Source organism: Setaria italica, chromosome III, assembly GCF_000263155.2.
Source record: "Setaria italica strain Yugu1 chromosome III, Setaria_italica_v2.0, whole genome shotgun sequence".
NCBI classification, from domain to species: Eukaryota; Viridiplantae; Streptophyta; class Magnoliopsida; order Poales; family Poaceae; genus Setaria; species Setaria italica.
In genome coordinates this window covers 909631-933677 of record NC_028452.1, presented here as the reverse complement: position 1 = coordinate 933677, position 24047 = coordinate 909631, and the positions used below count along the sequence as shown (strand labels likewise).

Below are 24047 nucleotides of genomic sequence, written 5' to 3'. Positions count from 1 at the left end.
TCCCTGACATTGGAATCGGTCACTTTTGGACCTAATGTTACCATTAGTACCAATTCAAGTTTGGGATTCCCCAGAGGCCCTCTAGTATAGTATCAGGTTGGGCTCCATTCGGTACGATGGAGGCTTCAACCGGTACTAGAGGGTTAAAGCTCGATCCAGTACTAGAGTCCTCCCTCTATCCGCGCAATTTATTTTTTCCTTTTTTCCCTCAAGGCGCGGCCCTCTATCGCCTGGCCTCCTTCTCACTCCGGCGCTCCTCCTCTCTGGTTCTTATCTTCTCCTTCTCATTCCCTCCATCCTAGCCTGCTCCCTCTCCTAGCTCACTTCAGCACCCCTCCTCTCTCCCTTCCTTTCTCCCTCCCTCTCTCACTCCACCTACCCCCTCTGCCTCCCCTCCCCCCTCCGCTCGCCCCTCACCGGCAGTGAGGAGCAGCGGTGGGTGAGGTGAGGCGGCAGCGCGGATAGGCGGTGGCAGTGGGATGGCTCGAGCGGCGGCGGCGGATCTGCGGGATGGCGGCGGCAGGATAGCTCGAGCCCCTCCCTTTCTCTGTCTCCAGGATGCGGCGTCGGGAGGGCGGGGGCGAGTGGATGCGGCGGGCGGCGGTGAGAGAGCGTGGCGGGATGGCTCGGGCGGAGGAGGGGGCTGACGGGGGAATTTTCTTTTTTCTTTTTAATTTTTTAACACCTCTAGTACCTGTACCGGTTGCACAATCAGTACTAAAGGGGGTTGGGAACCGATACTTGAGCCACCTTTTCTAGTAGTGGCGGCACCAACATCCGGCGAGGATAGCGACGCGTAAGCTGGAGGACCGTGAGGCCTCGCCGCCGGCCATGGAGGGGGAGGCACAAAAGTAGTATTGCAACTTGCTGCTTTCAAGAATTTAAGCAGAGTAGCATCATAATTCATCAGTATTGCAAGCTGAAGGAGCTACAATCGAAGAGATGATTGTGGAAGAAAAGAATTTTTACCATGGCAAGCTCCTCGGTGACATGTTCCTGATATTCTGCACCTCGAGCTTCCACCCGGATGGCGGCACCCAATACACTTCATCTTCATGGCATCGCCACCGATGTCGTCCTCGCCCCCGCATTGAGCCGCTGCCAGCTGGTCCTTCCCCTCGACGGCGGCCCGATCAGGAGCGCCAGACGAGACCGGCCGGTGCTCGGGTACTCGACACGCGCTCCCTGCTGCACCGGAGAACAGGGAAGAGGAGGAGGAGGAGCATGACGCGAGTTCACGCAGGATCGCGAGCCGCCTGCATTTTCTGACGGAAAGGACATGATCGGACCCCTGAAAGAAACACTTACAGCTGTTGGATTGGATTTGGACGTCGGATGTGGAGGCTCAATCTGAGGCCTTGCCGCCGGCCATGGAGGGGGAGGCGGTCGGGCTAAAGAAGCCAATGAGTTGCAGTTTCTGCCCCACGTCAGTCTTGAGATCCTTACTTTAAGGTGTGAGGCTTCTCCCTGTTTTGTCTTGAGATTTGTATTAATCTAACCTCAAATGATCCCTAATCTTTAATTTATTGAATAAATAGGATTGTATTGAAGCTATTGATGGAACACATGTAAGGGCATCTGTTTCTAAGGATATTGAGCATTCCTTTCATGGTAGGAAGCCCTATGCCACACAAAATGTAATGGCAGCAGTAGATTTTGATCTCCGATTCACCTATGTATTGGCTGGTTGGGAGGAGACAATACATGATGCACTAGTTTTACGAGATACTTTAGAATGCGAGAATGGCCTTCGTGTTCCACAAGGTAATAGATTAGCACTCTCTCAACTTATCCATACACTTTTATGTATATAGAAATATAACAAGTCTGTCCATCAAATAATAGGAAAATTCTACCTAGTTGATGCTGGATATGGAGCCAAAACAGGATTCTTGCCCCCTTTCCATGGTGTTCATTACCACTTGAATGAGTGGGGGAGTAATCCGGTGCAAAACGAGAAGGAATTGTTCAACCTTACGCACTCATCTCTTCGTGTCACAGTAGAGCGTGCATTTGGGGCACTAAAGAGAAATGCAAAATTCTAGATGATTGTTGGGGGGAAATATCAACGATCTCCCCCAGCCCACGAAATCAACAGAACTTAAAGGCCCAGGCCCATCTAAGGTAGCAAAATTGCCGTCAGCCCAATATGAAAGGGAGAGGCCACGTTCCGCCTCGCCCGACCCGGAGTCCCGGGGTCGGACGCTCCCGACCCCTTGAAGGCTAAACTCCGCCTCGTCCGACCCAGGGGGCCGGGGTCGGGAGCGCCCGACCCCACCACAAAAACTCCGCCTCGCCCGACCCTGGGCGCGGGGGTCGGACTCGCTCGGGTCCACAAGACGAATATTCGCCTCGGGCGCGGACTGGAGGATCAGGATGCCGATCTCGTGGGTCCCCCTATCGACCTCGCCATAAATGCGCCGCGGCCCTGTCAAGCCAAAAGGGAGCGGCGTCCCCAACGTAACCGGTCCTGAATACCGGTGCGCGGTCGTGCGGCGCGAGCTGCAGTGGCCGCGGCTCCCTCTGATTTGCCGCAGAGCGCTCATGACCTGCACCGAACGGCACAGGAGGGCGCATCGCTTGCTCTCGCGCCCCGTGCTCCCAATGGCAGTTTCAGGGATGCGATGTCTGGGTCTTACGGTGATCAGCAGGGCAACAGAATCGGCCCCCCTCCCCGGCAGGTACAGATGCCGAGGCTGAGGCTCATTATCATGCTCGACGACGACGGCGACCAAAGAGATCATCGACAAGATCGGAAAGGAATCGCCCTCCCTCGTCGGACGCACTGACAGGGACCAGAGGCCGGAGCAAGAGCGGCGGCCTTGGGACCCTCCCCTTGTATTATTTTTCTACTTAGCTTATCCCTTCTACTTCTTCTCCTGAGGCCTGACTCAACTATAACCCCGAGCTCCCTCTTGCGCTATAAAAGGAGGACCGGGGGTCCTGAGACGGGGGACTCTCTCTCGAAAGAAAACAGTACACATTCACACTCCCTTAGAGCACGAGCATACTCAAGAGACCTGGGATCAGTTCTCTCTCTCGCCCATCTGTAACCCCTACTACAGAACCCCACGTGGGTAACACGAGCAGCCTCGATACTGGACGTAGGGCCTTCTTTTGCCCGAACCAGTCTAACCCCGTGTCTCCCACGCCACCATCCGAAGCCTTACGCGCATAAAAGAAATTTACTAGTCTAGAGTCTTGATCCGCAAATCTTGACAACGACAATGATGCCACTCCATCCTTCCCTTTTCCAACTCAACTAGATATTGTTTGTGCTTGCTACATCATTCATAATTGGGTAATACAGGATGTAAGTGATGAGTTTATCACAGAGGTTGAAAATTGGCCAAGCTGCTAACCACATGAGCATGCTGCTATGGTTAATTTCAGGTAGCAACTAGCAGATCAGATGTGGACAGACTACCAAAATAACGTTGTTAACTAGTATTTGTGGTTCAAACTTTAATTTGTAAGGACATAATATTCCTATTTTTCAGTTGTATTTGGTTCAGACTTGATGTATTCCTATTGCAAGGATATGATTTCAGTTGTATTTGGTTCGGACATAATAAATGTGTAATGTGTGCTTGCTGAATATTTGTATTTGGATCTGTTTGCTTGCTGAATCATGTGTAATGTGTGATAAATTCAAGTTTTCTCTCCATATTGGATCTATTTGCTTGTTGAATCATGTGTTAGGGCTTCAAGAAACACCTTCTTAATGGTTATCCTAGGGCTATCAATGAAAAGTTTAACACTAACCGTACTGGTGAGCAAGTCAAGAATCATTCGAAAACATGACAAAAAAGGTATGCAAAGATAAATAGGCTGAAGAAGTTGAGTGCTTCTCTCTTTGATGAAGATAACTGCATGATTACACTAGATGTTGAGCACTATAATGGCCATGTCCAAGTAAAATTGTAGTATCTTTGCTTAAGTTCTTGTCTAATGCTATCAATAGGATTCTAATTGATTAACAAATGTCTCCTCCATTCTAGGATCATAAGTCTGATGCTGAGTTTCTGAACAAGCCCCACTTGCACTATAGAGAGATGGAGGCAATATTTGAAAATAGCATGGCTACAGAAAACTTTGCAAAAGACTCAAGTACAGCTCTAGGTAGAAAAGAGGAGGAGGAGGAGGATGAAGATGAGGAGGAGGTTACTGGACATCGGCTGAGTGATGGGCATAACACTCTAGGGGCAACACCTTCTGCTAGGAGACCCAATAAGAAGGTAAAGGTAGCTAAAATTGAGGAGGAGGGGTTGGTTGCTGTTTTCAAATAGGTAGGTGACAAAACAGGTAGGTGACAAGCTCGCAGCAGCTATACAAATGGTTGCCAAACCGGACACTAAGCTGCCAGTAGACCTATTTGACATCTTGAACATCCTTTCTGGTTTTAATTCAGCCTACATCTCTTTCTACTATGCTCATTTGGTGGCTAATCCTCACATTGGTAAAGCTTTCTGCAACCTGCCATTCGAGCACAAGTTAAATATAATGATGATTTGGATGAGTGAGATGTTTCTTTTGTTAGAACTAGAATGTTATGTTAGATATGTAACAGTGTATTATGCCTTAAACTTATATCATGTAAGGCTAGAACTTGGTGCTGTTGCATACATAGTTATTGTAGTTGCTATATTTATATTCAAGTAAGACTTGAACTTGTGTACGGTTGTATCGAATTATTATGACTTTGGGTTAACTCAATTGACTCGATGCATATTATTATGTACCTTTCATTTTATCCTTTTACCGTTTTATGAATATGCTTTGATTTGATTGGAATTGGATATAGTTTCAATGTGTGTGATAATGTCACCAAGAAGGTGACCATATTCAGTGCCATCCCTGTGCCTCCATCCAAACAAGGGATGGAACTACTTCAACCCACTTTATCCCTCCAATCAAACAAAAAAACTAGATCCAACCTGTTCCTCTAAACAAACAAGAGGTGGCTTCAACCCAACCTAGAAAAGTGGGATGGAGTCAACCCATCTTACTTGGTTCCCGAACCAAACAAGATGTAGGTTCAACCCAACCTAGAAAAATGGGATGGAGCCAACCCATCTCATTTGGTCCCCAAACCAAACACAGCATGCAATTATCACGCAGTTGAATATACACAATGGTCGGTAGTAGTCAGCTGATAAGTAATGTTACATCTTCCGCTAAAGAAACGGGGGTTTACATCTTCCGCTAAAGAATCGGGGGGAAACTAGGGAGTGTGGCGGGTTGGCACTCGAAGACTACCAATGAATGCATCTTTCACTTTTAAAGTCTTCAGAGTTCAGAAATTCAGAAGTTTTTCTTTCTTTTGTTAAGGAAGAGCAAATTCTATAAACCAGGGGCGCAGCAGAATTGAAGTATTTAACGACTACGGGCTTGAAATAGCACCCTCTGCACCAGCATTAGGTACGATTAAACACGCAAGGGAGAACAGAACCAACAGTCTTTCATCCTTTTAGTTCCGAGAAAATTTTCATTGCCTTGCAATATTAATCAAAGACAATCCCAAGTTACTACTCAAATAAGCCATTGTGCCTACAAAAACTTTTGATGTTCGGTCATGACATGCTTAAGCTTAACAATCAAAAAGTGCTCGTCGTTGTCACAATTGGTCCTTCTGAATGACACGGATCACCAAACCAAATGAGGGGAAATATGGTTCTTGACTTTGAGCAGAACTGACACTACGGCTACTACAGTCAGTCTCGCCAAAGCAGCGTCCATGTTTTGAGGGGCTCCCGTCGCAAATATCAAAACAACCGCCCCATCTCCTGTAGCCACTCAGATTTTTGACAATAATACTTGTCTGAGGTTCCAAACACTTCACCACCGATACCTCAGGACCTATTCTTCGGGGGTTTGACCTTGTATATGCGCACTATCCAGTTTGATGTTGTAAATGCCTCTTCCAAGTATTCAAGTTTTATATCTTTGTTGCCAATCTCCACTCCTCGTACACGATCATATCTGCATTGCAACAAAAAAAAGGCAAAAAAGAAGAGAGAAATATGAGTAGAACTCCAAAATCCATTAGTAGATGGTCAATTATCTTAGTCATCTGAAAAGTCATCATGTCATCAATGTGCAAGCTGTAAGGAGCAAGTATACTTCTAGCATATATGAATTGTCAGTTATTTCTGAAATATCAAAAAGTATTGACATCTTCATTTTAGACTGTGAGACAATCTTGAACTTGTTAAGGAATACAAGAATGTCTCACAGCAATGTAAATAGTTAAGACATACCCTGGAGGCTTTCCATATTCTGTGGTAAGTTCTCCAAATCGGTAGTAACAAAGCTTGTACCTGCCAAACAGAGTTTATGATAAAGCACAGAAGAAATGAATAACAGTAGCACAGATTTGGAAAGACAACATGACAAATTGAGTGTTTCCAGTGGTGGCATTTGGAAATAAATAAAAAAGCAGTTTTCAGTAACAAGTACTCCTGACAAAAATCTAATCAAAATACAGGTATAGGGCAGCAAACTAAAGCAGTCCATTTCAACTAAAGTTTGACTACCATGCCCTTACCATAACAAGTCAAATCATGCATCTTCTACTACAGTTATGAGATCAAACATAATTTCCTTATAAAGACATAGAAAAGGTATCTCCCAATTAACAAACTCTGGCCGTGCTGTTGATATGCCAGCTTGACACAAGGAGGTGAGTGAAGTATTGCACCTCCAAAAAAAAAAAACTATTCACGAAAAGCATCAGCTATGATTGGGCAAGAATGAGAGCAAGCAATACATACAGTAAAGCTCACCAAGCAAATTGTTCACTTATTGAAGTTTATTGAAATTTATCAGAAACTTCTTTCATAGCAAATGTTTCGCTTATAACACAAAGAAAGTCCTTTGCTTGTAAATGTATCGAGAACTTACATTAGGCAGTTCAACATTTTTGGTGCTGCACCCTTATCAACACGATATTCCCCATTAACAAGGTAATCAGGCTCTTTGATTACAGGAAAAACACCCCCACCAATACGCACCATCCATAAGAACCTGGAAAAGACCAGCTAAGTAAGATAAGGTGTTCCACACAAAAGAAAATGTAAGATAAACTGTTTTACAGTTCAGTCATCAAATACAAGGCATTTAAAAATGCCTCGTGGTTAAATAGATTAGCTTACTTATTAATGTCATCTGAAGAATAGCCAGTAACACCTCCAAATACAACAAGCACATAATTCACGTCCAGTGACTGCATAATCTCATATGCTTCATCTTCATAAGAAGACATCGCACGCCCAACAGTAGCTATGTGTGTGTTATTCCATGTGTTGTTGTCGACGATAACAGTTCTGTTACCCATAGCTGTAATTTGATACCCATAGTCCCACCAAGACATAATCTTGGCATCAGGAGGAGTGTTCTGACGAAGCCAATAGTATGCCTCACGATAATCATCAAAGATGACTCTTCCACCATTATGACCCCTTGCGGCCAAAACTATAGATGGAGAAGAGTAAGCCTCAGATGTCACCCAAGTGCAGTGAATGGCATACCTACTGAGCAAGTAAAAGGCACCCAGAAGAAGAGCAATAGCTGCGTTATGTTGGAATGGCAAAGATTGATCAACCGCTCCCTGTTTACACAAGAGCCCAAGTCATTTAAAATTTCAATAGATAAATAAAATTCTTTGGTAAACCACATTGAAAAAGGATCTAATTTAACTTGTGGCAACAATTGAAGTAAACATATTTTTCCTTGTTAAAATATTTCATATTTGCAAGTCCTAAATAAAGTACAACGATGACTTAAAACAACAGGGAAGCACACACATTTTTTAAGGAGCGATCTGGAGAAAATCTGGCAAACAAGTGACAAGGGATGCGAGTTAAGGTGGTGATCGACTGCCCATTGGGTACCCATGTGCACAACCACCAGTGACCCTTTTAGACCCATCAGTTTCATCAGTATGATAAATTATGAATTAGCTTTCCACCTTTTTTAGAAAAGGAGGTAAAATGTCAAAATGGGAATTGTACAAGCAGTCAACAACTTGATCGATCTCTGAAGGGCTGAGCCTTTTAACAAACCCACTACTAGCTTTGCAACTGGACTACAATAGCTTCAACAGAATGCAAATAAGATAAAACGAGAATAAAATACCTTTGCAGCTGCCTTTGAGCCAGTTGTTTTTCCAGAAGTAGCCTGTGGACTTTTGCTCTTTGCCCGGATCAAGGTAGTCAGATTTTTAATTGTAGCAGATGCAGCAATGGCACTGATAAGGCAAACAGCTGGTGCTGCCACAAGAATTAACCGAACCATCACACCAGCAAAGTACATACTCGTGAGGCCATACATAACAATGAATATCGTGGCATCTGACAGGCGCTTGAAACAGAAATAGAGGCCAGCTGGGAACAGGAAAAGGAGGATGTGGAAATCAAACATGAATGATGACCATGCTGTTGGCTGATGCTCAGAGACAGACGCAATGATCGGAATATGGTCCTTCGCATAGGTAGGATCAAGAAGGGAGTAAAACCTCCCTGTCCAAGGGGAGATGTAACCAGATGCAGTACCAATTCCAAGAGCCAAGGCCCCAACAGTAATCACACATGTAAGAGTAATTCGAAGGAATGACTTGAATAGTCTGGCATCATTCAGCAAATATTTCACCCAGTCCAAGAAGAAGAAAACCTGGTAAGGGAATGTTTTGTTTTAGCTCTCATGTATTTAAAGAACATACAGAAGACCTTCAACTAGAATCAATAATTAGGCAGAAAATGTATTAAGAACCTGCATGACATCTACACTTTTACTGACAATGAAAAAGATAGGTAACAAACATCACATTACTGGTGAGACAGATGGCATTTCAATAATCTAGTGTTGCACATTTTGCCTTTACTAGCCAAATACATAATCGACAACCAAGTATCCTAATTGAAACATGGATAAGCAGTAACACTATCTAAATATGCATAAATTGGTAACAGTAGTGCCTAATTATGTTGACAGAAACTATAGGAATCTGAATGCATTTTCCCAAATCAGTTAATCTTGATGTATGCTGTGGCCAGTTAACAATTTAAAGATCCTAAGCAATGAAGATGGCATTTAGTTTGATCTCACCCTTCAAGTCAATTTTTACTATTCTAGCATGTCAGCCATCAAACCGTTGCGGTGTTTTAAATATCTACTAAGATCAGCTAGTCTACAAATGGATGTGCAAGTCTCAATTCCAAATTCCATCAGTCCATACCATATGAGTGTCCGAATGAAAATTACCTGCAACAGGAAGAAGACTCCCATTGCGGCCATGTGCTCCCCGGACTGCACATGCTGGAACCCGACAAACCGGATCTGCATCGCAAGCAGCATCCCGAGCACATACATGCAATTGTAGGCCACATAGAGCCTCTGCGAGTACCTCCCAGTGACAAGCAGCACAAGCACATAAAGTGGGACGAGATTGATAATGAACACGTAGCCTCCCCATGCCGACACCATGTAGAAGTAGCCGAACGCGGAGGCGAGCGCCCAGGCGAGCGAGCCCGTGTTGACGGCGCGCACGAAAAGGTAGAATGTGAGCAGCAGCGCGAAGATGGCGACACCCTCGTTGTCGTAGGACCCCGCGACGGAACGGGAGATGTACCCCGGTACGATGGCGATGAGCGCGGCGGCGACGAGCCCCGCCCCGGAGTCCCAGATCTCGCGGCCGAAGGCGTAGGCGACGAGCGTGGTATTGGCGGCGAAGAAGGGCGCGGTGAGGACGCAGACCTCCCGGATGTGGACGGCGAGGGAGAGCGCGCGGAGGAGGCGGTGGAGCAGCGCGGCGGTGACCATGAGACCCGGGAAGAGTGTCCCGCCCACGACGCGCCCGAGCGGGTACCAGCTCTCGGAGTCGAACCAGTTCCAGAACTCGCTGAAGCCGTTCTCGGAGAGGAAGAGCGTGGTGCGGTAGTTGAAGTAGGGGTCGAACTCGTGGATCATGGACTCGTAGCGTAGGACGGAGAAGAGGCGGACGGCGAAGGCGAGAACGTAGATGAGCGCCAGCGTGGAGACGCGAAGGAGGAGCTCCTGCTGCTTCGTCTTGAGCCGCAGCGACCGGAGCGGCGCCGGGAGGAAGTCCAGCGCGGTGGTCGCCATGGCGGCGGCGCGGTGCGGCGACCCGGGACGCGGAGATCTGGATGGTTCACTAGGGTTTCATGCGCGCGCGGCGTGCGGCAGGGGGGGTTTAGTGTGGAGTTCGTGTGGGTTGGATCTGAGATCAGGGGACGGGGAAGACGAATGCGGCCAGTCCAAGCGGAGGCGACGGCGAGCCAGGTCCCAGGTTCGGGTCGGGGATCCTAGTGGATATCCATTTGGAGGACAGGGCAGGCCGGCCGAGGCAGTTGTCTGACGTGGCGGATGGCTCGGAGGCGCCGCTGTGTCACGGAGATCTGGGTCCCACTGGAATCGGAGCATGCGATTGCTGAAAGGGCAGTAGACACGTGTGTTGACGGCGTGTCAGCGTGTGCACTTGAGGAAAACGATGGTTGGATCTGGGGAGCCCAGCTCAGTAGCTGTTGAACAGTTGAAGGGTACTGTAGGAATCCTACAGTAGGATGCAGTGGTCAGACCGAAGGTACCATACAATGCAGTGGTTACGTTCTATGAATCCATAAAAGAAAAATAGATGCCAAATTGTGTCCTTACAAGATGAGGATTTCCGCCAATCCCTGATAACCATGAACTAAACATGTTCAAAATCAAACCAAGTGCCCTACAGCATAGTTCTTCAGAGAGAAGACCAAACAAACTGTTGAAAGCAATAACGTATGCAAGTTTCTACAGGATCACAAAGGACTGTATAGGCATTTCATATTCAAGTGAACATAATGAACAACCTATGTGTTACCTTGATCCTCAACTCCAAATTCTAGGAGAAAGCAAAACAATCTTCTCCAGAAACTCTTGAGTACTGAAACATATCAGCACGAATAGTAGTGAACAAGACCCTTGGTTGCTCCATGTTTCGCTGCAATAAAGTCTTTCAGTCCAGATAGGAAGGCAAGTGCGCTAATAATTTGTCATCCACAACTTAAGTGATCAGGAGTTTGGAAAACAGTACCAGTACAGGTCCATCCTTTACCACAGAACACTAATTTGGTTGAACAAACCAACTCAATACACAATTTATCCACAGAACTGAAGAAGAATACCACAACTTTAGTATAGAACATTCTATTTAAGTATATAGCTCCAGAAGCCAAACACGATTAATTCTCAGATCACAGATTGTATTTCACAAGTGTATTTATGGTAAAGAACTACATGGAGAAACCAAAAGCACACTGTACCTTCAGGCCTTGTTCGTTAATCCCCTTCCCAAAGGGATTGAGGGGGATTTTGACTTGTTGGGATTTAATCCCTCCCAATTCCTTCCAATCCTCTCCAATCCCCTTCAAACCGAACAAGGCCTATGGGTATTAGGTACTGGTACAACCATACAAGTTAAAGAAAATCATATATGGATCTCTACCATGCAAAGTAGTGAAAAAGTATCAGCAGAGCTCCAAGCATTTCCAAGTTATAAACCCATGCAACAGAAAAGATTATCCAATCCCAAGCATCCTATCCAATACAGAGCATAATTGTGACATATCTGAACATTCTACTGGACCCTTTCTGCAGAAAGCCTTGATCACATTAGCAAAAATCTTACTATCCAGAACCAGTCCTTTTATTTGGATATCATCAAACAGCCTCAACGCCTCATGTGTATTTCCACTCCTAACTAACCAATACGTCAAATGGGCAACAGGCTCCGTAGGGTAGCCATCATCGATATGCCTGACAAAATTGGCAGCCTCCGACCTCCTCCCGGACCTAAAGAGACAATCGACCAGTGTATTATATGTGATGGTATCTGGGGCAATTTTTCCTGCATTCACATCAGCAAACAAAAAACCAAGCTCACCCTCCTTTCCGGCTTCATAGAACTCATGGATCAGAATGTTACAAGTAACAGTGTCTGCCACAAACCCCTTGCTGCTGAACATGAATTTGGCAAACTGAAACTTGCCAGCTCGGCACAGACATGAAATCAAAATGTTGTATGTCTGCACATTGGGTGTTATGGGTTTCTTGAGAAGGTCCGTAAACAGCTTTAGGACACGCAGCCACTTCCCTTTCTTGGAGAAATGATCCATGACAGTGTTGTATGTCACGACATCAACCACAAAACCAAGCTCTTGGCATCGCTCCAGGACCTCCTTGCCTGCCCACATATCAAGATCCTGCGCGACGTAGTCCAACAGTATATTCAGACCAACTACTGTCAGCTGTAGCCCCTTTGCTACCATAATTTCCAGCTGCCGAAATGCTTCCTCAATGTATCCGAACCGGCAAAGTCCAGCAACGTATGTGCTGTATGTGACTGCATCCGGCACCCACCCATTTCGGCTACTCTCATCAATAACCTGCTCGACAGCATCAAAATACCCCATCTTACATAGCCCCTGGATGTAGATGTTGTAAATAACGACATCAGGGAGGCAACCGGAGCAGCGCATGGAGCTGATGAGTGCGTCGGCTGCTTGGATGTCAGCATTATCGCAGAATGCCTTGAGGATCGGCGCGAATGTATGTGGTGTGAGTGGGTAATTGAGGGCGCGCATTTCGTCGAGCAGCTGGAGGGCGTCGGCCAGGCGGCCGGCGCGGCAGAAGGAGAAGATGAGGTCGGTGTAGTCGATGGGGGTCGGCGGGAGGCCCAGGCGGGTCATCCAGAGGAGTACGGAGTGCGCGGCGGCGGGGAGATGGAGGTGCGAGGAGTAGACGTGGAGGAGGAGCGAGAAGGCGGCCCGGTCCGGGGTGACGCCGTTGGCGAGCATGTCGTCGAAGAGAGATGCTGCGTCGGCGGGGCGTCCGGCCTTGGCGAGCGCGGACATGGCGGAGGTGTAGGAGACGGCGGTGGGTGCGCAGGCGGGGGAGGAGAGGAGCATGCGGCGGAGCACGCGGAGAGCCGCGTCGCCGTCACCGTCCCGTGCGAACGCGGCCAGGAGGCGGTTGTAGTCGTGGAGGGTGTGCGACGACGAAGAGGAGGCGGCGGCGTCTGAGGCCGTCGTGGTGGTGGTGGCTGTGGTGGAGTGCGGGCGGTGGGCGCGGGGGAGGAGGCCGCCGAGCGTGCGCATGGCCGCGCGCACCGCGGCGGAGAGCGGAGCGGAGGTGGCTGCGGCTGCGGCCGGCCATGCGCCGGCGGGCATAGAGGACCGCGGAGGCGCGGTGATGCGGATGCAGCGAAGAGAAACGAATTTGCGGCGGGACGCGCAGCTGCAATGGCGACGACGGCGAGGCTGCACACGGCAGTGACCGGGATGCTACGACTACGAGGTGGAAGATGGTGGACGTGAGATCTGGTGCTGTGCACGAATCAAAGCGTCGACCTTGTCGTCAGCAAAGCAGAGTTGCAAGAACACAACCGTTCAGGTCTCGGTAAACTGGGACTGAAATCATCGGCAGATGCAAGAGCTGGCGCGTTACGGGAATCTTATTGAATAAATGGCCCAAAACCCATCGAGGTTAATAACATGATGATAGATCAAACAGATGCAAGTAAAAATGTGTTTGTTTCATTGAGCTGTGAGGCTAACGAGGATGAACAAGGAAGCCTCGAGCTTACAGTCACACAAACAGGTGAAGGAAGATTTAACAGCCAGTCAGCAAATTGCATTGTTCTTCGAACAATGGCGGTCGCAAAATCACGCACACGTGGGTAAAACTCTCACTAGATCACATGATCTCACGCCATGGAGGTAAAAAGGAACAAAGGAATGTGGTATCAGCAGCGGTTAGCATCTGTACTACCAGCAACTATTCTGTCAAACCCTGGCGCGAGAAGTCTCCGAAGCTTCCTAATAGAACTCAGCTAACTATTGCATGGTACTCAAACGGGATCCCAAGGTAACCTAACAGTGCCACTAAATATTTCCAATATGTTTCTTGCTTGCCATGTTGGAACTCTGACAAGATCAGTACTACCCTGTGACCTATCAGCTGATGATTATGTAGTCTTTTTGCCCTGTTGGCAGAAATCACGTCAAGTCCTGGACAGCAGCTTCGCAGATTTTCCATGATCCATCATTCTGCCTCCTCAATATGTACTGAACTTCGTATGTGCTGCAATTACATCCATATAAATATTACCGTGCTTATCATCATAGAGCAGAACGCAAAAGAATACTCAACAGCAATGATTTAATACCTGTAATAACTGGGTTTCTTGGGCTGGGAGTCATCAACAAGCTCAGCCGCCTCCTCAAGTACAGCATCAATTTCTGCTGCTTCACCAGCACCAACTTCATCCAAGATTATCTCAGCTCGAACAACATCGAGATTTAACAAAACAAATCTCCAATAGCAGGACTGGTCCTTTGCCGATAAGGCTAAATCTTGCCACTGCACCACAAGATGGTCTTCGATTATGCACAGTAAAATAAAGAAAAAAAAATCAAATGCAACCACATAGTCAGGAAAAGAAAAACAAACCTTAGAGAGCATTGAACCGTCGAGAATCTCGAGGAGCATGTCAATTTGATAGTCAGGGCCAAGAGCTTCAGATTTTATGTCTTGCCACTGTTTTACAAGTGCTTCTGCTTCTTGAATATCCATCTTTTGCTTGCAAACTGCAGCGGTGGTATCTTTAGGCACTGGGTATCTCTCTCTTTCTTCACTACTTGAATGAACCCTATCACTCAGCCAAAGCAATTTCGACAAATTTTCAAAATGCTTCCTAACACTGCTGGTAATAAAGGAACCTTCTGGTGCAGATGCTTCATTCAGGGATGACATGGATGCAGACTCTCTACTTGGGTTGGCATATTTCATGTGCCCTAACTGAAATCTGAACAATTTTAATGTGCCAAACACAACAAAGCCTAGGAGTGCGCTATAGGCAAGCTTTCCAATAACATCTCCAGTCAGTCCCCATAATTCCAGTGTTCTGAGAGGATGGGATCCAGGGTTGCGCTTTAGGGGAACAGATGTTGTTCCTGAGCCATTTACTTGCCTATCCATTGATGAATGGAGCCCTAGGTTAGTAGGCGCAAGTTGCTTGACAGCCTCGCCCAAATGGCTGTTAGGACTCAATCTTGGGGTCTGCTCCCCTGAAGTTCTGTTGCATGATGAGACACTAGAAGACGGCTGAGAGCTCAAAAGGACTGATCTTGGGGATCCCAGTTTCTGCTTGGATGTGTTAAGGATGCGTTTAGGAGCTCCAAAAAAGTTGGCCTGTCATAAGAGGTTGAGAAACTAAATTACTTCATAGAGATGATGTTGTAATGTTGTGGATGCGATTACTAAAAGTAGTTCACACGAACCAAAGATGGCAGACAATCTTTTGTATCTGCAAAACGAGAGAGCGCCACATCCTTCAGCCACAGTTCCTGGTTATAAAAAGTTGCCCACCATGAGAAAGATCTAATCAAGATAGATACAGTATAACTGCATAGATAGAACAAGTCATATGGAATACAAAAGCTTCTCAGAAGCATACAATCAACAGAACACATACCAGTGATTGGTTGACAGTAACCTTGTCACTGCTGTCTTTCTTTTTATCTAACCCATAATTCTTTGAATTTGAACTTCCATTACTTTGAAGCTGCTGAAGCTTTTCAAAAACTGCGGCGCTAGTTTCCTGAGAGCTAATCGTTAGTCCTAGTAATGTGAGGAAACAAAACTAACAAATTATACAACTTGACATAAGCTTATCACCTCCCCAAGAAGATATGAGCAGAAAGATTCCTCAAATTTTAGATCTGTGCTCTCAGATGCAACTAAACATTCACAGATAGTTTTAGCTTTCTTGATCTGCACAGAGGTAAAATAAATTTAAAATAATGTATAAACAACTTCTATAGGCTATGAAGCAGGTGAGAAAAAGAGGGTACCAACTCAGTCTGGCGGGTTGAAAATCCAAATGCAAGGTGAGCAAGCATTGCCACATAGAAGCAGTTGAAGTCAACTACCACTCGCTGGCTTTGGGACTCCAATGATCTTTTATTTTTACGAGTTGTAGCCAAAGTGTCCCAAGAAAGTAGATCCACGATTTCAGTGGCTAATAATTTGTTTATCGCTTGACCTAAGAAGCAAGGCCAGTCATGGACTCTACAAGAAGATTCAACATCAAGGCCCTGTCTAAGCAATTCACAGAGAGCTGCAATAGCACCTCGCCTGCGTTCAGAATTTTCAGGTGTCTGAGGCAAGCTTAAAAGCTCCAAAGTGCAAGCAGGTGCAAGCTCCTCAAGTGATTCTTCAATCTGGATCACCCGATGAAATAAGTTACCACATGATTTTATATTTAGAAGAACTGCTCGAGTAGAAGTAACAACATTTTACCTGTTCAAGAAGCGGCATCTTCTCCAATGATGGTTTTCTCCTCAAAAGATATTGAGCACGTGCTAGAGCCTCAAAGCCAAGGGAAACCTTACTTTTCTCAAAGCTGGCTTTTGCTATAGAGCACTACAAAAGAAAAATCATGAGATCATCTGAATGTGCCAAATAGGTAAATGTGCATTTTATCAAGCAGCTTCATAAAATGAAACAAAAAGATCCTATGCAATTCTTACTTCTGCTAATGCCATTGCAAGAAGTATGTCGTGGACATAAGGCTTTGAATCAGGGCGTCGCAGAGCTGCTTGACCGATTTCCAAAACTAATTTTTCTTCTCCAACCTGCAATGATACTGCCACATCTTACATTGACGATAAACAAATATCCAGCACTGCAAGTGCATGATGGTAAGCCAAAAATGCATATTGAACTTCGATAATTGGTACCCTAACATATTGTGTTTAGTCCTCAAAGCTCAAAGTACATGCTAAATATACAAAAGAGGTACATTCCCTATATTCGGCATGGAAGATTTTTCATAGTGATATTTTCAGCATTTTATGGACAGAAGTTAGTATCTAAATACACCACACCATGATCCTAAAGATGTTGAATTGGCTATGCCCTTTCGTGACTATTCCAGAGCTTAGGAGCATTAAATTAGAGAAATTTGTTCCATTCCATATTAAACTTTAGTTCTGAAATCGAGTGGCATAAATCTTAAACCTGAAATGTGAATTGTACATTACCAAGAAGCACAAGATAGATCTACAATAAAGAATACTCACAGACAGTGATCTACAGAATATTTATTGTTTTGGTGGATTTCGAAAATAAAGCATGGTAACTACTTAATCACTGAGCATATCCACCAATAGAGAAAAGTCTTAACCACATTATACCAGCATTAACTTGATAATGGCATGTTATTTTTATGAGAAATGTCTGTGTATACATTACCTCCTGCAGGACACAAAGAGCAGCAGGCAACCAGCTCCAAGGTATATGAAGAGAGGATCTAGGTGGAACCTTCTCCTTTGTGTTTCCTGCGTAATCTTGTTCAAATAGAAGTTTATCTCTGACATCTACCAGTAGAGCCTGATAAATGACATCTCTGACATCAGGATTCTTGCATCCCCTCATCAAACAGACTACACATATATCTATAATAATATAGTTGCAGAAATCAATCAGCAACCTGTCTGAAAGCGGAAACTTCAGCTGTGTATCCATCTTCTATGCCAGCAATTTTTAACTCCATTGCTGCCTTCACAATCTCATCCTTCTCAGCCTTCTCTGTAACGCCTAGAATCTGCAAGTCCATTTGAAAGGTGTCAACAATTAATAAGAAAGCAGATGGCCCAATCACTTCTGAAGTGATAACAACGAACTACCAATGCCCGTTCCAAACATTCTACTCCTAAACGAGGGAAGCACGTAAACTTCAGATGCAGGTTTTAGAGGGCAGTTGTTTTGTACAGATTGAATTTCAATTACGATGGTAAAATTCCGACTCAATCTGTAACTGAGTCACTGCGATAACTTGGCCGGCAATGGAGTCAGTACAACAACCGAACGGGAGCGACATTTCCAAAATTGCAATAGGTAAACAGACCAGGTGACTCAAATAATTCACCTGATAGCAAGTGACGGGGATCTCCACCATCGGGGCAGCGGGAGCCTCCTGCCTGCTGCCCTCGGCGGCCACCGGCGCGGCCTCCGCCACCCTGGCACGCACCGACCCCGCCGCCGCCGCTCGCAGCCCGCCCGCCAGGAATCCACCCGCCGCGAGGAACGCATTGCCGCTTCCGACCCCCAGATGCCGCGTCGAGACCGCCGGGTGAAGCGACGCCGCGGCCGCAGAGGCCACCGTCGGCATCACCATGGTCGGGCCCCCGAGAAACCAACCCTAACCGGAGGCCTCCATGTGCGGAGCTTTGGGGGTTTTGCGGGGGGTGGGGGTGGGAATAAAGCAGGAGGCCAAGGGGGGAGAAAGCGTCAGTGAGGAGGAGGGAGGAGGCGTCGTGATGGCGAAGCCGCCGGAGGGCTCGGGGGCGACGGGTCGTGCTTTCTCCGTGGACTCGGTCCATGCGACGGGCATGGTTACATGTGGGACAATTTCAGGTGCTGACAGTGACATGGCACTTTTTTTTTCAGTTTTTTCATCACTTTTGATTTTATGGCCTAGCCCAGCAATTTCATTTCGACGCGTTTTTATGAATATTAGTAGAATGGTTCGATATTCTTTTGAATTTAGAACAGCTATCCATAACCATAAGGTAGCACTGAACTGTCCTTGATCCTCAGGAAGGCACAAGTTAACAAGATCCATACAAAATGTCATTTTCTCTATGTCGAGAATCGCTTAGATTTTATGATATTTTTTCTACAAAATTTTTCATATGAAAAAGAATCTTCCTCGCTGGACGAACGGGTCACATCTTCCCACACCGTTCCTCTGCCAGAATTCCGGGAAGACGTTAGACAAACAAACAGGCCGAACGGGCCGCTCCTGCAGTTTTTACTGGGCTGGGCCGAATTCCACGCCTCAGAAGACGAGAAGAAGAAGAAAAATCGGCTCCTCGCCGACAAATCTCGCCCGCGGAAGGAAACTGGTGGCGGACTGGCTATTTGGCACCTTCCAGAAGAAGATTCCTCCTCCCCGTCCCCACTCATCGGCTCCGCTCATGGCGTCCGCGCCGAGCACCACCGCGTCCACCCTCGCGCCGTCCCTCCGCTCGCCGTTCTCCTCGGTCCCCCGCGGGACCCGCCTCCCGGCCACGCTCCGCCTCTCGCCCGCCCAGCCAGCGTCGGCCGGCTGCCGTGCGGCGCCAGGCCGGCTCACGTGCCCGCGCACGCGCGTTCGGTGCGCCGCGGCCGCGAAGTTCATTGCGGAGAGCGAGTTCGCGGCGGAGGTGCTGGAGTCAGAGCTGCCCGTCCTCGTTGACTTCGTCGCCGACTGGTGCGGGCCGTGCCGCCTCATCGCGCCTGTCGTCGATTGGGCCTCAGAGGTATATACACTGCTCTGCTGCTGCTTGACAGAAATGTTCATACAGATATGTGAAAGAATTGTTTCTCGATAGATATAGTGAATGATGCAAGCGTTAGCAATTGTCATAGAATTTGCCACATGGCACCGTTAATCCGGTAAAACGCAAATGAAAGCCGCAAATCCCTGACAAGATCAAGTAGCAGCCCCAAAGAGATAAACTGATATACGAGACTGATAGTACATATGCACTGAGACAGGTGAGAAAATGCGGTTACTATAGTTATAAACAATCTTTAGGATAGTTATGATGAGGTTACAACAACAAAGCTTCACATCGGCAATATAATAAGTACAGTTTGTCAGTTTGATTGTGATAAAACTCCAAGGCAGAGTGTTTTATAAGAAATTCAGCCAAAGCCAATCCTGACACACTATAATTGCGGGCTACAGAAACATGGTGGTATGTTTGATTTCCAATATGTAATGTTAGACCAAAGCCTTAAGGACTTTATCCATAGTGTGATACTTCCCCAAACTGGTGTAGAAAAATCAATGGAAGACCTAACTGGTGTAGAAACTTAGTGTTTTAGCTATTGATCCATGTACATGAGACAATTTCACATTTTTTTTCTTAGCAAAAGCAAACTACCCTGTTTTTCTTTACTGGAGGGAAATAGTAGTTCAAATGAGCTGCAATGTAGCATCACCAAGACCAATTGCACATATGTATTCCTATGTAGGAACTTTTTAATGTGGTTCAACATGCTGACTTTTTAAGAGGAAACTATATCATCAGAATTGCATTTATAAACTGAATTTTTGTGAAACAGGAATATGATGGGAGATTAAAGATTGTCAAGATTGATCATGACGCAAATCCCAAGTTGATTGAAGAGTACAAGGTATATGGTCTTCCAACTCTCATTCTCTTCAAGAATGGGCAAGAGGTGCCAGGTAGCCGAAGAGAAGGTGCAATGATAAAAGACAAGTTCAAGCAATACCTGGAGCCTCTATTGGCGACAACTGTTGCTTAATATCAGTGCCAGCAGTTTGAGCCCTGAGGAAGTCAATGGCATTGGCTTGCACAAAGCATCGGGAATGTTGAAGAATCCATCCTTACATGAGCACTGTTTTTCCTAGTTTGTAATTAACTACACTATCTTGCTTGACTACATACGATTGTCGTTGGCAAATTGAGTATATATGATGGCCTGTGATGAGTATGTACCAAAACTAATTTTAAAAGCTTAATATCAAGCAAGTTCATTTTATGATATCTTTGTGCATAGAACGGTTTGTTGTTTCCCAATTGTATGAATGATACAAATGATCAAACTGCAGTTCAGTTATGATATAGCCATGTTAAATTGTTGGTCAAATACAAGCCACTTCCCTTCACCTGTGAGGTGTTTGCAGAAGCCTGTCCAATCAGATATAGATGATCTAAGTACCTGCTTCTTTCTGTAGTCTGATGCTTCCAGGTCAAATGCACAACCAGATGCTTATATTCTGTTGAACTGAAGTTTACCTGATACAAGTTTAGTTTCTGTCAAGCGGGGACTGAAACCATGAAGATCCAGGTAGCTTTGTGATTTCTGTGTCTCCCATGAATCCTCTCACCCTTCCTGCACTGTCCCAATTTTGACGGCCGGCAAGAATGTTGGACAGCAACGTGTATGTCGATGGATCATCGTTTTCGAGCGCAAGTGCATGCTCTGCAGCTCTCCTGCCTACAGTTTCGTTGCCATGAAGACGGCAGGCACCAAGCAATGCCTGCCAGACAAGGACCCCAGGCCGGAATGGCATTCTTGATATCAGCTCTTCAGCCTCCTCGATATGGCCTGCTTTTCCAAGCAGATCGACCATGCAGGCGTAGTGGTCCTCGCCAGGCTGAACTCCAAACTTACCCTCCATGGCGTTGAAGTATATCCAACCTTCATCCACAAACCCACCTTGGCTGCAAGCGTAGAGAACGCAGATTAATGTGACATAGTTGGGTGCCACGCCTTTCAACAGCATGTCGTCGAACACCTCCACAGCCTCCCGAGCTAGCCCGTTCTGTGCAAAACCCATGATCATCGCTGTCCAGGAGATAACCGGCCGCTGCTGCATCGACTGGAACACCTTGTAAGCACAGCTCACTGACCCGCACTTTGCATACATGTCAATGAGGGCATTGTTGACGCCAACATCTGATTCATCTCCCAGCTTGATGACATATCCATGAACTTTCCTTCCTTCATCCAGATCAATGAGGCTTGCGCAAGCATTAGCTGCCGTTGCAAATGTGTAACTGTTAGGCATAACTCCATCCAGCATCATGTGACTGAAAATGCCAATTGCCTTAGCAGGTTCACCACAATGTAGGCAGCCAGCGGCCATCTCTGTCCATGACACAACATCTTTGCAGCGAATCTCGGTGAAGGCTCTGATGCCATCAACTAGGCACTTGCTCTTCATGTACATCTCCACCAAAGAGTTCCCCACATATACATCATCCCCAAAGCCACTCTTGACAAGCTGCGCATGAACTTGCAAGCCGCTTGCCAAGCTCGCCCTTGCCGCCAATCCAGAAAGCACGGTGCTGAACGAGAACCCGTCGGCACCAACAGCTTCCCTAACCATCCTTCGCCATAGAATCCATCCCTGCACGCACCAATGGCGCGCGAACCCTGCAAGCAGCGTGTTCCACGAGACGATGTCCCGGACACAAGCGTCATCGAACAACTGCATCGCGTCCGCGAGCTGCCCGTGACGGACCATCGCAGCGAGGAACGCGTTCATCAGGAAGACATTGGACTCAAAGCCAAGGCGCACGGCGAGAGCGTACAGCTGCCGCGCGCGGCCAGTGCCCGTGGCACCTACGAACGAGCTCGCGTTGAGCGCGCTCACCAGCGCGAACTCGTTGGGTGGGCACCCGGCAACACGCATCCGCCGGAACAGAGCAAGCGCTTCGCGGGGCTGGTCCCCCTGCGTGAGCCCCGCAATGGCGACGGACCATGAGACAGCGTTGCGCCGGGGCATTTCGTCGAGCAGGCGGAGGCCGTGGCGATGGAGGCGAGACTTGAAGTAGGCGATGAGGAGGTGGTTGGACAGGAAGAGGTCGGAGGAGAGGAGGCCCGGCTTGAGAAGCGCCGCATGGAGGGAGGCGGCGAGGAGGGGATCGGCAGTGGCGGCGCTGCACTGGAGGAGGGTCGCGTATGTGTAGGCAGGGACTGGGACGGGATCTTGGTGGTGGTGGTGGTGGTGGGTGGCAGCGTGGAAACGACGGGGTTTCACGGAGGCCGGAGAGCGAAGACGCGGCACGGCAGGCGGTGCGCGCAGCGGCATTGCGGCCGCACCGTCGGTTGCACGCGCAGCCGGGGCCTCCGGGTTTGGCTCGAGCGGTTAAGCCTGAGCGGCCGCGGTTAAGGCATGCGCGAGTTGTCGAAGGCACTGGCGCCTCCACATGAACCCCTCGTCCTCTCGAGCCCAGTCGAGGCTCCGTGTGAGGGCACCCAGCCGCCGCCGGAGGCGGAGAAGAGAGGAGGAAGCGGAGCAAATATGATTAGGCGGACGAAAAGAGGAGGAGCACCGATATTGTGGCAAGGCGCGAACATAGGATCGTCTTGCACCGCCGGTCGCAGCTCTGCTGCACGTCCATCTCGCCGGCGGCAGAGGGGAGCGCGGCCACGGCCATGGGAGAGAATGATGCGATGGAAGAACGAGGGGCTAATGTGCAAATAATCGGATCGCGGAGAATAATCGCGATCCAAAATAGGAGGTTATATGTAAATAATTGGATCGCGGAGAATAATCGCGATCTAAATAAGGGTATATTTGTAAATATTTGGACCGATTCGGAAATATGTTTTATCGCAGTCGCGATACGATCTCCGGCGTGATCTCTCTCCGATCGCCGGCGGCCGGCACCCGACGGCCCAGTGGGAGCTGCGGCGAACTGGGGATCCGCCGCTCCTCTCCCAAACGTGAATGCTTTCGGGCCGAAGGTGCTCCAGACCTCGCCAATTCCATCCGAGAAGACTAGTGGCGGCGAGAGGCGCGAGGAGCCGAGGACACGACGGGCAGGGCGGAGGCCTCCAAGGCCGCGACGGCCGGCCGTCGGAGCCGAGCATGGAGAGAAGGAGAAGTATAGGACTATAGGTGTCCCGCTGAACGCCTTCTCGGCTCTCGGCGTTGTGTCCTGCCTCGCGTCCGACGGCCAAATCTTGGATTAGCTGATGTAATCTGCTTTCCTTTTTTAAGAAAAACCTGTATTATTGAACTAATCAAATTTTGAAAATAAAGTTAAGGCTAGGATATGAGTATATTGAATTGGATCTGTTTTTTTTTATAGAAAAGTGAGATCATGAATTTCAAGCAGAGTTGCGATGATTTGGCTCGAATGGGAAGGCACGAAAGAAGCGTCTTCTTTAGCCCGAGATGGAGGTGGAGGCTGAGACGTTGGGCAAGTCTCCACCTTCATCTTGTCAGGGGCGTGGATGTTCTCGCAGAGGTCATCGTTGCAGTAACAGAAGAGCTGCAGCGTCTCCGTGTCATGTAGCTTGACGACCGGCTTGTTCAGGGTGGTGATGTTACACCGGAGGCAGAAGCAATCGTCCTTGAGGTACTCTGACATCTCCAGCTCTTCCCTCGCCATGAAATCCATGGAGCCAAAGCAATTGTCCGTGTACTTGCTGACGAAAGTCCTGCGGCCGCCGCCGGTTCT

The 24047-nt window shown here is 47.5% G+C and overlaps 5 protein-coding genes across 6 annotated transcripts; 1 reads left to right on the top strand and 4 right to left on the bottom strand.

Moving 5' to 3' along the window:
* Window positions 1-5460: 5460 nt before the first annotated feature.
* LOC101773201 (dolichyl-diphosphooligosaccharide--protein glycosyltransferase subunit STT3B) lies at window positions 5461-10292 on the bottom strand. Its single transcript, XM_004960027.4, has 6 exons — window positions 9262-10292; window positions 8137-8670; window positions 7155-7609; window positions 6904-7026; window positions 6261-6320; window positions 5461-5982 (listed from the first exon to the last, which is right to left on the bottom strand). Exons 1-6 carry the CDS (start codon window positions 10120-10122, stop codon window positions 5853-5855), a joined length of 2163 nt encoding a protein of 720 aa, XP_004960084.1. The 5' UTR covers window positions 10123-10292; the 3' UTR covers window positions 5461-5852.
* Window positions 10293-11238: 946 nt separating this feature from the next.
* On the bottom strand, window positions 11239-13408 carry LOC101772788 (pentatricopeptide repeat-containing protein At1g63080, mitochondrial). 2 transcript variants are annotated; one of them, XM_022825380.1, is made up of 2 exons: window positions 11498-13408; window positions 11239-11417 (listed from the first exon to the last, which is right to left on the bottom strand). In XM_022825380.1, the coding sequence occupies exon 1, from the start codon at window positions 13218-13220 to the stop codon at window positions 11571-11573; it is 1650 nt and encodes a 549-aa protein (XP_022681115.1). In that variant the 5' UTR covers window positions 13221-13408; the 3' UTR covers window positions 11239-11417; window positions 11498-11570. The 2 variants fall into 2 exon arrangements, with proteins under 2 accessions (XP_022681115.1, XP_022681116.1); XM_022825381.1 differs by lacking the exon at window positions 11239-11417 and having other exon boundaries at window positions 11625-11844; window positions 11936-13408.
* A 160-nt stretch (window positions 13409-13568) lies between these two features.
* On the bottom strand, window positions 13569-18403 carry LOC101772380 (plastid division protein CDP1, chloroplastic). Its single transcript, XM_012844995.2, has 12 exons — window positions 17984-18403; window positions 17546-17659; window positions 17308-17445; window positions 16584-16688; window positions 16354-16476; window positions 15906-16274; window positions 15730-15825; window positions 15527-15652; window positions 15333-15398; window positions 14503-15243; window positions 14219-14412; window positions 13569-14133 (listed from the first exon to the last, which is right to left on the bottom strand). The coding sequence occupies exons 1-12, from the start codon at window positions 18230-18232 to the stop codon at window positions 14049-14051; spliced, it is 2406 nt and encodes an 801-aa protein (XP_012700449.1). The 5' UTR covers window positions 18233-18403; the 3' UTR covers window positions 13569-14048.
* Window positions 18404-18943: 540 nt separating this feature from the next.
* On the top strand, window positions 18944-20613 carry LOC101771978 (thioredoxin X, chloroplastic). Its single transcript, XM_004960024.2, has 2 exons — window positions 18944-19358; window positions 20170-20613. Exons 1-2 carry the CDS (start codon window positions 19035-19037, stop codon window positions 20371-20373), a joined length of 528 nt encoding a protein of 175 aa, XP_004960081.1. The 5' UTR covers window positions 18944-19034; the 3' UTR covers window positions 20374-20613.
* A 265-nt stretch (window positions 20614-20878) lies between these two features.
* LOC101778912 (pentatricopeptide repeat-containing protein At2g13600) lies at window positions 20879-22669 on the bottom strand. The gene has a single exon (XM_004963324.1). It carries the CDS (start codon window positions 22667-22669, stop codon window positions 20879-20881), a length of 1791 nt encoding a protein of 596 aa, XP_004963381.1.
* Window positions 22670-24047: the final 1378 nt, after the last annotated feature.

Coding starts and splice junctions, on each gene's coding strand:
- LOC101773201 (XM_004960027.4), bottom strand. CDS start 10,122: ATGGCGACCACCGCGCTGGACTTCCTCCCGGCGCCGCTCCGGTCGCTG. Junction 7,610..8,136: donor GCTCAAAGGCAGCTGCAAAG/GTATTTTATTCT, acceptor TTGTGTAAACAG/GGAGCGGTTGATCAATCTTT. Junction 6,321..6,903: donor AAAATGTTGAACTGCCTAAT/GTAAGTTCTCGA, acceptor TCTGTTTGGCAG/GTACAAGCTTTGTTACTACC.
- LOC101772788 (XM_022825380.1), bottom strand. CDS start 13,220: ATGCCCGCCGGCGCATGGCCGGCCGCAGCCGCAGCCACCTCCGCTCCG.
- LOC101772380 (XM_012844995.2), bottom strand. CDS start 18,232: ATGGTGATGCCGACGGTGGCCTCTGCGGCCGCGGCGTCGCTTCACCCG. Junction 15,399..15,526: donor TTACTGTCAACCAATCACTG/GTATGTGTTCTG, acceptor TTTTATAACCAG/GAACTGTGGCTGAAGGATGT. Junction 15,244..15,332: donor AAGATTGTCTGCCATCTTTG/GTTCGTGTGAAC, acceptor CTCTTATGACAG/GCCAACTTTTTTGGAGCTCC.
- LOC101771978 (XM_004960024.2), top strand. CDS start 19,035: ATGGCGTCCGCGCCGAGCACCACCGCGTCCACCCTCGCGCCGTCCCTC. Junction 19,359..20,169: donor TCGTCGATTGGGCCTCAGAG/GTATATACACTG, acceptor TTTGTGAAACAG/GAATATGATGGGAGATTAAA.
- LOC101778912 (XM_004963324.1), bottom strand. CDS start 22,669: ATGCCGCTGCGCGCACCGCCTGCCGTGCCGCGTCTTCGCTCTCCGGCC.